The 12966-nt window shown below is 43.5% G+C and overlaps 2 protein-coding genes across 3 annotated transcripts; one reads left to right on the top strand and one right to left on the bottom strand.

The window, feature by feature from the left end:
• Window positions 1-1962: 1962 nt before the first annotated feature.
• Window positions 1963-5859, top strand: agt (angiotensinogen). Its single transcript, XM_076038258.1, has 7 exons — window positions 1963-2106; window positions 3348-3785; window positions 3902-4268; window positions 4372-4496; window positions 4594-4745; window positions 5087-5243; window positions 5331-5859. Exons 1-7 carry the CDS (start codon window positions 1981-1983, stop codon window positions 5502-5504), a joined length of 1539 nt encoding a protein of 512 aa, XP_075894373.1. The 5' UTR covers window positions 1963-1980; the 3' UTR covers window positions 5505-5859.
• A 231-nt stretch (window positions 5860-6090) lies between these two features.
• cog2 (component of oligomeric golgi complex 2) lies at window positions 6091-12712 on the bottom strand. 2 transcript variants are annotated; one of them, XM_076038256.1, is made up of 17 exons: window positions 12545-12712; window positions 12080-12241; window positions 11920-11985; window positions 11731-11811; window positions 11456-11556; window positions 10774-10882; window positions 10367-10546; window positions 10149-10273; window positions 9873-9999; window positions 9592-9731; window positions 8829-9039; window positions 8573-8758; window positions 8401-8473; window positions 8015-8157; window positions 7541-7680; window positions 7244-7427; window positions 6091-7114 (listed from the first exon to the last, which is right to left on the bottom strand). In XM_076038256.1, the coding sequence occupies exons 1-17, from the start codon at window positions 12599-12601 to the stop codon at window positions 7016-7018; spliced, it is 2184 nt and encodes a 727-aa protein (XP_075894371.1). In that variant the 5' UTR covers window positions 12602-12712; the 3' UTR covers window positions 6091-7015. The 2 variants fall into 2 exon arrangements, with proteins under 2 accessions (XP_075894371.1, XP_075894372.1); XM_076038257.1 differs by lacking the exon at window positions 12545-12712 and having other exon boundaries at window positions 11456-11558; window positions 11732-11811; window positions 12080-12153.
• Window positions 12713-12966: the final 254 nt, after the last annotated feature.

Raw genomic sequence — 12966 nt, forward strand, 5'->3', positions numbered from 1 at the left:
TTTTTTGAGTACTCTTTATTTCCTGTAATGGACTCATCCAACAATGTTTATAGAAGATAAGTCAGGGCATGTTGTGAAACACACACTATGTGTCTTGTGCCTCTGAGAAAAAACAATGTACTCTGCCCTGTTGAATCAGGTGTTCATGTAGGATTTTGCTCCTTGTGTTCACGGATGTTGGATGTTGACTTACCTGCAAGTACAGAACATCTGAGAAAAACTTGCTTTTATGACTATGAGGCGCACGCTGTTGACCAGCCTTAAGGTATGTTGTGTTTCTCATGACATTAATTTTGTGTTTTCTCCTTCAAAGATAATAAACCTAATCTAAGTTTCACGGGCACACATTCAAACGCAAATCATGAAATCAGTTCTCTGATGCAAAGAGGCAAACCATTCGTATTAGTTTTCTTAAGAAAATATCAAAACCACTGACAGTTAAATAAATCATCGTTATCAACATCTACAATTTCTGACAGGAGAGGGTTCACTGAAACAATTTCTGAGTGTTTTAAATAAAAATAAAAAAGTCACATTAACCCATTGAAAGATAGCGTTGGGTGATTGGAAAATTTGAATCGTGGTGAGTCGGTAAGAACTCTGGACTTACTCAGACCGGAAGCGGTTCGAAGACTACATACCTAGAAGGAACCAGGGAAACAACACAGCATCAACTGAAGAAGTGTAGAACAACAAAAATGCATGATTCGCTGTCGGGTTTAAATAGGACAGTCCCCGCTTTGGCCTCTTTAAAATCTTTAAATTTGGTGCCTTAGAATCCATACTAAAAAGTGTAAATTCTTCCCTTCCGGAAGGTATTTCTGAGCATAAACATAAGAAAACAAGAAGGAAAACCCGAGGCCTTTTTAACAGCCGCCCCCAAATTCACATATGAATTTGAATACTTAATAAAAAAAAAAAAAAAGCCCTGACTCTCAAGCTCAGGCCCTTTTCTGGTCATCATCGTATGCGGCAGTTAGCCAGATGACCTTCACCAGGGGACATATATATTTCTTGCCCAGCACCAGGACCTCTGCCGACTGGACATGCTGGTCAGCTCCAGGGAAAACTCGAGTAATTTTCCCAACCGGCCAGAATGCTCAAGGAAGTTGATGGTCAAAGATCATGACTATCTCTCCTTTCTGTAGGTCAGGTGCTCCAGTCTGCCATTTCTGATGGACCTGCAGTCCAGGTAGATAGTGCTTCAGGAAGTGCCTCCAGAACTGGTCTGCCAGCACCTGGTTGTGTCTCTGTCTGTGGCCGGCGACCAAGGATCTCTGGACTGTCGTAAGCAATCTGGGGTAGTCATGAGTCAAACCGGCCCTTTAGGAGGCAGTTGGGGGTGACAGGGTCTGGATCAGCTATGTCTGATAGGTGTAGCCTAGCGGCTAGATTTACACTTAGAAGTATGGATTCAAAGGCACCAAGTTTAAAGAGAACGGACAGGAAATCCTGAGCATAAACATAACAAAAACAATAAGGAAAACCCCAGGATTTTTTTAACACCCATGTTAATACCAGAAGTCAGAGTTCCATAACAACGCCGTGATTCGTGTCATTGGCCTTATTTAGCTTCTGCGTCAATACTATAACTGATCTAGTCATAGGCAGAAGGGATTCAGGTTTCTAACTAGTTTATCTGATAAATTTTGGACCACTGACTCGTGCGGGGCACATGCGTGGTTCGTCAGAGAGACGCAATTCATTTTTCACAAACATTCCCACAGTACGGTGACATTTCACTGAGTCACTCCAACACAAACAAGGCCAGCGGGAACCCTGCTGAGCACGCTCGCGACCGTGCGCACTTTGCTGGGGCTGAGCACTCTCCAGGACGCTCTTGCTTCACCCTCCTAAAGTCAACATGCAGATGGGCATCGAGTCCATCCGCTCGTTCATGCTGTCAGACCCTCTTATCTAAAGCTGTGGGCCGTCAGTACAAGTCGGGGTGTGAGTCATGGCAGTGGTGCCTCTGAGTCAATGCTGCTGTGGTTAATCAGTAACCAGAGTGGGAACGCGGCTTTCTTGCTTAAAATGAGGGAGAAAAGAAGTCAGGAGCTCATTCAGCACCTTACTCAGCGAGAGCAACGGACGCACACGGTAAGAGTAACATCTCTGTCAGTAAAGCTCTTTGGATGGTACAGTGCAGCAACATTTGTTAGAAGTGAGCAGAAATTTCAGACTGGGACATAAAAGCAAGTTGTGATTGAAAAGTGTTGTACAAAAGTATTTTGATAATTCCCCTTAAGCTCTTTTTAGATTTAATTTCATACTTTGCTGAAAATGTTTTAAAATAGATAACAGAATATCTTAATGTGCTCATTCATCTGTTGTTCCTCATTCTGTGCTACTCACACAGAAGTTTGATTTGAGTGCAGCATTTTATTGACAAAAGACCAAGGCCATGTCCTGTTAGACATGTCCACATACTGGGGGGAGGGAGTTGTGTTTGTTCATCTCTGCCAAAAGTCCATCAGCCCACACTTCAGCATGTTTCAGTTCAAAGAATAAAGTTCCTTTATTAAAAAAAAAAAAAAAAAGAAAAAAAGAAAGAAAAAAGCTTTCATTTAAGATTCAAGAACTCTATATATGCTAAAATGAGGTGTATATAAATGAGTCAGTTTAGTGCCATCTCGGATCTATCAGAAGCTTTGATTATAAATGCTGAAACATTACAGTGCCCAGAAATGACCTTTTTTAGTTTTTTGTCCAATAAATACATAAACATTTCACATTTGAATTTGACTTGAATAGGATTTTATTTTTGATCGGTTCGTCGACTTGTAATAAATAATTATATCCCTGCCGCTGACGCAGCAAATGACACGCTTCATTTTAAGGACAACACTCAGAGCTCGGTCTTTGAGAAGCTAACTAAAGCTAACTAAATAGAGCCTGAGGCACCAAAGACAATTTGCCAGTGGAAGGGAAACAGAAGAAGAAGGCAGGCATGTTCTTGCAAGATGGTGCCAGGCAGGCATCCAAAGACAGTCTTCTAAAATCACAATTAAAACAATCATCTTCTCACCACCTCACCACCGCCAGTGAAAATATAAATGTTTAAAGAGAGGCGCCTAGACGCAACCTCATTATCTATGCGACCCTTGTTTCAGAGGGTAACGCCCGGTGTCACTCACTGACCGGCAAAATCGAGGGCACACAATGAGTAATCCATCCATCACTGACCCGCTGCTTTATGTCCACCTGCCAACCAATCACGACGGAGACTGAAAAACCAGATCGAGCCAGATTTCACATAAAAGCCACACTGGTACGGGCGTATCTCTCCAAAGGTTCCCAATACTCAGTGTTCACTAAGACTCCGTCTCCCTTGGCAGACAAACAAGCAACGACAAACAAGCAGCGAAATGGAGATCCGATGGGCGCCGCTTCACATCCTCCTGCTCTGCTGCTGTCTCTCGGCGAGCCAGGCAAACCGGGTCTACGTGCACCCCTTCCACCTATTCGCGGCAGAGAACGTCAGCTGCGAGACCCTGCACGTGCAGACTTCCAGACCTCTCCAAACCCTCCCAGTGGCCCTACTGGACGTCAGTGCGCCGACACCAGACAGCAGGGAGCAGTCAAGCGTGCACACGCAAAGGCAAAACATCACAGAGAGGACCGATGTTCTGGCTACGTTGCAGAACACCCTGGGTCTGAGGATGTACCAGGCACTCAGCAGCAAGCGGCCTGGCACCAACACCCTCCTGTCTCCCATCAGCACCTACGGATCCCTCGTCACCCTCTATCTAGGAGCCTCCAAGCGGACAGCAAGCTCATTCCAGGTCTTTAAAATTCCTATTGAAGAGGGGATTCGATTGAGGGTCCTTTGCAGCAATCAGGTACTGTACGTACAAAAATAGGAGCTAGCGTTCATCTCAGTTTATTCCTTTCCCTCCAGAATCTGCTGGGTCTCAGCAGCGGCACCGACAGAGAAGACTGCGTGTCCTTAGTCGATGGAAGCAAGGTCCTCAGGACGCTGCACAGCATTAACTCTCTGGTGGATGATGGCCCGACAGATGAAATCACGACCAAGACGTGGACCATCACTGGCCTGGAAACTCAACTGTCTGAGGAATTTGTTCGGGGCACACAGGACTTCTCGGATGCATCGTTCACCCGCAGTGTGGATTTCTCCAAAGCTCAGGAGGCAGAGCAGCTGCTGAACCAATTTGTGGAGATGACCTCAGATGGAAAAGTGACCAACCCCTTCAGAGATCTGAACGCCAGCAGTGACCTTCTGTTTCTCACTTTATTCAATTTCCAAGGTGTGTCAGTCACTGTAGGGTACACCTGACAACAGCAATTACACTTATTTGACTACAGAGTCGAGCATGCCAACATACCAAGCTGAAATCTGCATTTGTTTAGGCAGCTGGAGAACAGCCTTCAAGCCAGAGAAAAACTCCTTGCAGGAGTTCCATGTGGACGAAGACACCACAGAGACGGTGCCAATGATGACCCGCACGGGTCAGTATCACTATCTCAACGACAAGGTAAAGACATATATCGGTCTTTTGTTGTTATATGATATAAAACTTGGATGCCGCTGGGTTTTCCAGACTGATTCCTTGTCGTGTTGCAACTACACAGTTGCGGCGTTGCAAAGTTGTGAAGCTGCCACTGAGCAAACGGTCCTACATGATGCTAGTGCTGCCTCACGAAGGGGCCAATCTCATCGACATAGAGTCCATGCTGCGCATTGATGTCATCATGTCTGACTGGTACACAAGTATCCAGGAAGGGTGAGTACTTGTACTTTGTTGTTGTTGTTTTGCCAGATTCCTGGCTTTATTTGCAGACCACTTGGTAGTTCAACAAATCATTTGTAGCATCTCATGCAATCATTAGTGCTGTGATGAATCTGTCTATTATTCAGCTTTTGATGGCTCATTATTATTGCTTACGTTTATAATTTTAGGGATACTTTTAAGAGAACATTTTTTGGGGATTTCACCTCAAGTTAAAAGTACTTAAGAGTCTACCTTTGCTCTGGTCATGTACTGTAGAGCAGAGGAAACAGTTTCACTAAATATATTTTTCCAACTCGCCCTAAATCGAATAACCCTTGTGTCCATCGACCCAGTTTGTTGGAGCTGTCCCTCCCACAATTCTCCTTGTCGTTGACCAATGACATGCGGGACCTACTGACAAACATGAATCCCGAAATTGAAGCCAAACTCCTGGGCTCCGAGGCAGAGTTCAGCCGACTCAGCACGGCAAGCCCCTTCAGGGTCGACCAGGTGAGGAGATGAGTGGTCAGCTCTCAAGACTCCACAGACTGCGTGCTGTGGTCATCTCCGTTAACTGGCTCTGTGTTGCCTCTGCAGGTGGTCAGCAAGGTTGTGTTTGAGATGTCAGGGGGAGCAGAAGTTCTGGAGAAGACACCGGAAGCAGGTGTTCCTCTGCAACTGTCTTTCAACCGTCCGTTCTTCTTTGCCGTCGTCGAGGGGCAATCTAATGCCATCCTTTTGCTGGGAAAGATCACCAACCCTACTCTATAAGTTGATCACACATCATTTCCGATGTAGATCCAGATGAACAAAAGCCTTTGACATTGCAGACCGGGTGCCTCGTTTCTTTTAATATTCAGTATTCTCATCTTTTTGCAAGCTGACTAGAAAAGACAGTATTTATGTAAACTTGTTACTAAAAGTTGAGCCTCTTTTTAAAAAAAAAAAAAAAAAAAACAACTCTTTGTTCTTTGTTAAAATGAATAAAACCGAGTTCTGGAAAATGTTTCAAAACCAAGAGGTGCATATCTGTAATTCCGATGAATGAGCAAATGATTGACATTATATATTGTAACTAAGAGTTTATTTTTGTTTTGTTCTATAATAAAACATTTATATCACCCAACTCGCTGTTTTCATTCAGATGTTGACCTATTATAATTAAAATGGTTCAAACTGTTAAAGGCAGTGGCACAGATAAGTTAAGAGGAATTGTGTCATGAAAGTCGCAATGCTAAGTTTTTAAGGACTTGCAGCAGTAATATTACAATTAAATATGGACTATATTTTATAAAAACACTTTCAGAAAACTGCAATACAATAAAGGCACAGGAGTGTTTTTAAGTAAATGAAGGCATTAACAATCAACAATAACTTTATTCTTACCTTTAGGTGCTAATCTTACACACTGGGTCTTTAACATTTAAAATAAAGACTGGGTTGCTCAGTAGAGGTCAGTGCCTTCTCTCTTAAATCATTGTTATTCATTTCAGTTTGGACTCAAATAACATATTAATGGTTCACAAATCTGTAGTAATACTTTGCTTTGTTCATATGTCTTCTGTGTGTGAGTTTTCATGAAACATGAATGTAATGTGCAAATGTATGTTCTTGAATTTTGTTTGTGGTGACAAAATATATGCAACATGCTATTAAGTTAGAACATTACAAACACTACAAAGATAATTTGGATAGCTTTCATCATAGCTGTTCTGAACTCTGCATCTTGTATTTCTGAAATATATTCTTCTTGGAAATGAATTTTTCCAAACAGAATTCATTCTTCATCATTTCACCAATGTCTTCAAGTCCTTTATTCCCAAGTTATATTATGTTAAAGATTTCATATTTTACAACTTCAATTTTCACAGTAATATTACAGACTCGCAAATATGATTATTGAAGGTGAAGCAATTCAACCAATGAAATTGAAACAATAATTGAAAAAAAGAAATTCCATGACATATTTGTGATCAGTAAAAAAAACTGTTAAAGAGCATCCTGCTTTCCCTTTGGTGGAAAATAATCAACAGCAATTAATTCTCACTCGCTGACAACTGTAACTTGTGTGGACACTGCCTCTGAACTAAATACGGTTTTGTATTAACCATTGTGTTTGTAAAAGACTTAAGAAGCGTGAGTTCTTGCCTGTCATTCATCCTGTTGAGCTCATCAGACCGATGGCGTCAGACCACGGCTTGGAGCGCAGCAAAGTTTTCCAAATCTTCAGAAAATGAAGCACTTTCACCTGAAAGGTTTTGGTTAAACCAAGTCGCTTTATTTTACTGATTCTGTTCCGCGAGCTCCCGAGCCTCTTTGACAAGATCTGCCAGAGTGGAGAACATGGAGATTTCACTTGGCTGGAGACCCATCTTCTGGATCTGCAACAAGCAAAGTAGCACGGAGCAGCGTAAGAAAACAAAAGTACAACAAAAATGAAGACAGTTTTATGAGAAAATGCAATAGTAACACATGACTGTGTCTAGTTCAAGACTAAGGCAAAGCTTTACCTGCTCCCCGAGATATTCCACATCGAGCGCCAGCTGAAGCCGGATCTTGCCGTCATCCGTGGGCGCCCCGTTTCCCGCCACCGTCGCGGCCGCAGTCGCACCTTTTCTCGCTTGCTTCAGTCTTTTCAGACTCTCCTCCATCTTTCTCACGGAGCTCAGTACCTCGGAGATCGTCTCGTAGTATCTAGCCACACAGCGTGAGGAAGGTGAACACACAACACAACACAACACAACACGGTTCCCAAACACGTGGCCGTGCCTCGTCGTCCGTGCAGATGTGTGCACGCGCAAGCTTACTTCTGCGTGCATTCCGACAGCGTAACTCGCAGCCAGTCGTGTGCCGTCGAGGGCGTGACGAGTCCTGTTGAGTCTGACACTAGTTGATGTAGAGGCTGTAAGGCGTTGTCCATGTAGGCTGAGGCTCGTGCTGGAGTTTCCTGTTTGAAAAGGATACGTTTCTTATGCAAAACATGCTGACAAAAAAGTGCTTTGTGTCAAGAACAGAAAAACTAAATATGAAGTTTACTTGTTTGTATATTGAGCACAGTGGTATCCTTAAACTTCAAGTTAAAGATAAGCAAGTTGGGTTTAAAACATCAAAGACGGTACAACCATTTTGAAAACAAACGCATTTCAAAATATAAAATGAAAACCCAGTACGAAGAAAATGGCACTACAGTCCTTTTGACCTCTTGACCTCCAGGGCAAACAGGTCACAAAATACACGGAAAAGAGGAGTAAAAACATGTGCGTGTATTCAACTTTACTGACCTTGTTGGTTCTGCGATAGAGTCGAGGAACCTCGGAGGCGCTCTTCAGGAAGCGGCAGCTACGTTCAGTCAGATGTTGGGTCATCCTGGTGTTCAGAGTGGGAATGCTGCTTGACAGGCAGCCCTTAGAATCCGATAACGCATCTAACACAGAACAGAAGACTCTTAAATGCAAAAGGTAGAAGGTAGGTGTGCAACAGTCAACAATTTGTCTTCCAGGATTTCCTCGCTTATATATTAAGACGATAGCAAAAAAGCAAAGAAATCTCGATGATCCTGAAAAAAGTGTTGTAAACTTGGGATTGTGGCTGCTCTTACTATCTAGGGAGACAGTCACCACAAGTACACGTGTCGAGAAATAAAACACACGTTATATACAGAGCTTACCTTCTAAAATAGCAAAATTTGTGAATCCAATGGCTTCTAACCTCCGCCTGACCATCTGCAACAGCTCTGGAATCTGCCAGACAGGTCAACAAACCATCAGTGTGGGAAACTTCCAAATCTAAAGAATATGCAAGGACATTGTAAGAGTCATACGTGCGATCTGGTTGCACACCTTTTCCTGCAGCTTCTGTATATCAGCTGCAATGAAGACCAGCTGTTTAGTGGACAAGGAGCCGGGACTCCCGCTCTCACTGCCACCTTCATCCACCGACGTCCGGCTGGAGGTGGAGGAGGCCGAGCTGGGCAGGGGCCTCGTTGGCTCTTTGGTCACATCCGAACCTGGTGTCTTGGTCAGCACCTGCGCAACGGCGGGCAAGGTGAGGGCTGAGCATTGGAGGCACCAGAAGATGGTTTGCATTTTACGATACCTCGTCGAGGAACTTGGCGTAGCGTGCATAGAGCTGCAGGGTGAGCTTCCAGAGGCGGTGAGCCAGAGGTGGCACGTAGACTTTGTCCGACCAGCATTTCGCTAGACAGGACCACAGCACCTCAGAGACCTGCAGGTGGAACACGCTGCCGGCGGCTACAGCTAGACCTTCACTGAAGGCGGCCTCCAGACGTCCCGCTATCTCCTTGTACCTGGAAAAGTAGGACAGAGAGAGCCGAAAAATCAGAACCACAACAAAGCAAATCAATGCCTTATCAGCCTTTATTCTTGCACCAGCTGACATGCACATGCAGATGACGTGAAACAGGCCCCAGGCACATTGGTGGGCTTTCCGGAGCTGGTGACACTGAGGAACTAGGTCATGTACCGTGTGCATTTTTTGCGTGTTTTCATAAAAGGAGTTTGACAAACAGAAAGCCACTTTTTCACACTGATCAATGAAAATCCAGTCAAGGTCCAGTGTTGTGTGTGTCTCCGCTATGTTTCTAGATATGCTCTTGTACATTCATTTTACATTTTCCCTTCTTGTTAACAAAACTAAACCCTGACAAATCTTAGTATAACTTCTATATAATTTGTCATTACAGGTAAAAGTGAAAAAAAAACTTTTTTACTTTTAATGTAGTTTAAAAAACTCCAGTTGCTAAAAACCTGATTTTTAGCAACTGGAGCAAAAAAAAAATATATTGTAGGAATAAACCTAAAGAACATCGTGTGTAATGTCTGTTTTAACTAATATGCACCGTAGCTGAAAGTAGACTGGCAGGTTCCATTTGTTGTGGAAGCTTGTGTATGACGGGTGAACTCTCAGCCTCTTCACGCTGGCCTGCGAGCTGCACTGGCGTTCGAACTTCCTCACAAACTCCATACTCGCGCTGTAACGCTACAGAGAAGAAGTCAGCAGAAAACACAAAGGACGACTTTAATCTCATGGGAGGAAAAAAACGAGCATCACGGGACAAAGGGAACATAGGGAACATGTACAGTGTGAAAATGTAAATAAGACGCGTCATTAGAGTTCTACCTCATAAAACATGTCAGGGTTTCCGGGGTTGAAGAGGTACGACAACCTCTCTTCTATCCCTCTGATCATCTCTGGCCACACGGAGTTCACCAGGAAGTCATAACCTGGCACCGTGTCAGCCTTTTCACTGAGCACAGAGGCACAAGCACATCAAACACATGTCAGTAAGGTGTTAGAATTATGGCAAAAAGACTAAAAATATAGATCAGACAGAGACATAAACAGTATGTGATAAAATACCACGTGTATGTGTAATAAATGTCATTGCATCGCTACCTGGATACTGTGCCACCGGTAACGTCTCTAAGCAGTCTACAGTGATGAGGGACAAACTCCAACAGTCTTGAGTACATCAGCTGGAGACCATTTGGACTTGACTTCACAAACTCCTCCACAATCACCTTAAATTAAGAGAAAGAAATGAGAGGAGTTCTGCCAGAGTTTTAAGCACGGTTGGCCGACGCGTGGATGCACTGATTGAACTATATTTCTACCTGATCCATGTATGGCTTGACCAGAACTTGACCCACAAGGGCCTCCGCATCTCGAGTCTTGTCGATGGTGGCGTATGTCCTCAGACAGTGGCGCACCATGTCCACGTTGGACGTTTGGAGGCCTTCAATCAGCAAACCCTCCAGGGACTGCTGCAGCATGGAGGTGATCCCTGCAATTCGCTAAGACGAGACAGAAATGTCGTCACTAGGAAGTATTACAAAAAAAATTAGACCAACACATTAAATAAAATGGATTAAATACATTTTTTTTTAAAATCATTGCAGTCCTGATGGCAGCATTGAAGCAGTGAGCACTCGCTGAAATTGGTTACACACAAAAAAAAGATCCATTAAGTAGCTAAAAGTCAATCAGCTACAGCACAGCGTATTGATCTGGTCGCACTCACAGGTCTGACTTTGTCCAGGAGAGGCATGCCTTTGCTCTGGACAGCGTGGAACTGCAGTTGGTTGAACTCAGTAGCAATTCTCTCCAGAATCTGACCTGCTAACAAAGGACTGAAGGAAAGTGGGAAGAGTCCAGGTCAGACAAAAAGCCTGAAAACTTGAACTTCCTATATTATACCCATGTGCAGACCTGCAACAATCTACTTAACAATATGTTTACAACCTTTCAGGGAAAATTCCGTTTAAGCTTCCTGATAAATTTGATGCTTTGTATGTTACACCTTTTTTAAAGGGGACAAAAAAAATAGATTTGGTCTCAAAGGATGTAACCAGCACCTAATTGGGGCTATTAAGTGCTGCTAAGTGGAACAATCTGGGAGCCAGATTTTCTAGAAGAAAAAAAACTTACACAAGTACAAACCAGTAACAAATAAATTCTGAAGAGTCTACAGATATGCTAAACTAGAGAAACTCAATCAACCTTGAATAAGTGATTGCCAAGGGCATTTTAATAGCCCATGGGTGGTGAATCAACTTCAAGCAAATGAAAAATGCAAAATGCGAGAATGCAAAACAGGCAGCTTTTCCGACTGATCCTATTTAAATCATTTCAATTTATGTCATGAGGTAAAGCTGTTTCTTTTTGTTACTGAGCAATATCTGATGAAAACCATAGTTTCCCACCTGCTTTCCAGTGAGTTGGCTTCCTTGGAGTTTTGTGAGTGGAGGATCTTTTCAATCTTTTCTACTGACCGCACCACCTGAATCAGCCTTAGCACAGAGACCTGATCAAAAGGACATTGAAAAAAAAAAAAAAGTAATTGACAGAATTCTGCGGGGTGTCAACTACCATATTTTGCCACATGCTCCCTTGTATAGCTATTACACATGGCATTTATCCCTCAGTTAAAAACAAGCCACCCAAGTATTTGTAACACGTGGAACTGGACAGACGGTACCTTTTTTTTCTGCAAATCTTCCTGCTTGAACAGCTGGTCATCTATAGACTGTATCACCTCACTGACACAAGCTCGCAGACTCTGAAAGTAAGTGAGACGTACACAGATGAAATGCACTTGTTCAAAAGACAAAAACAAAAACATATGAGCATATGGTTAATTTATTACTTTACAAAAAAGGAGTCATACCAAAACCTCCTCCCGTAACTGTCCCAGTGGCACAGAGAGCTGATTGAGGGCTTTGTCCATGCCAACCTGGAAGCAGAAGACACAGGCCCTCAGACTAAGTTATTCTAACTGACATTGCCGTCATTAGTGGAAATAAAAGACAAAGTTCATTCGGACGGACCAGGTTGGTGGACAGGTTAACGTAGTCGGCATAGTCCTGGTTGATGAGCTCCACCATGGCTGTTTTCAGAAGCTTGTAGTAGAGCTCTAGGTCCTCTCTCATCTCCTCCAGCTGGACCTGTTTCCGACACTCGGCCACAAAGTGGTCAACATCAAAATCATCCTGCACACAGAGGAGCAAAGGGACCGAAAGATGAAAAGCAACCCTCGAACACAGACACGTTCACCTGATGAAACTGCTGAAAGGAAAACACAGCAAATCCCGCGTTTCATATGTTGACACCACAACACAAGTTGCAATGCAAAATACTTTTTTTCTATAAAAGACAAAACTCTCTTCTAAGTTATAGAAGAAAGACGTAAGCATTCAACACAGACAGGTGTATTAACACAGCCGATGCTAGCTCGTTTGAAAACACTGACTGGCGCTTAGCACGACTCAACCAAAACCCTTACGGACTGTTACCTTCATGAATACATCCTTGTCAAAGCACAGAGAATCGGGTCCCTTCGGTAGATTCATGGTCTGGCGTGAAACACAATTTTTAGTCCAGTGTACAGGGACTGAGACACAAGCCTCTTAGCTAACTGGCTGCCACGGAGCTTCCGCAAACATGGCAAGTGCACCAACGAAGAAGAAGCCTGACCGCTACAAGGGCTGCGGGGGCTCTATCGCGCCCCCGTGTGTACATAAGGCAAACTTACTATAGCAAGGCGCAGGCCAAGAGAGGGCAGTGCACTGTTTGATCCATGTGGGGAGGGGGGGCTGCATCGTAAGACCCGAGATGGTTATTATCAGTGTGACGGTGAATCTATTAAATATTGATTGACAGTTTGGTTTCTTGGAAGTTTTCAATTTTCAAAACATAAGAATGACTTTGATTGCGT

The sequence above is a fragment of the Nelusetta ayraudi genome, unplaced genomic scaffold, assembly GCF_046127955.1.
Source record: "Nelusetta ayraudi isolate G7.1 ecotype Tasmania unplaced genomic scaffold, CSIRO-AGI_Nayr_v1 ptg000056l, whole genome shotgun sequence".
NCBI lineage: Eukaryota > Metazoa > Chordata > Actinopteri > Tetraodontiformes > Monacanthidae > Nelusetta > Nelusetta ayraudi.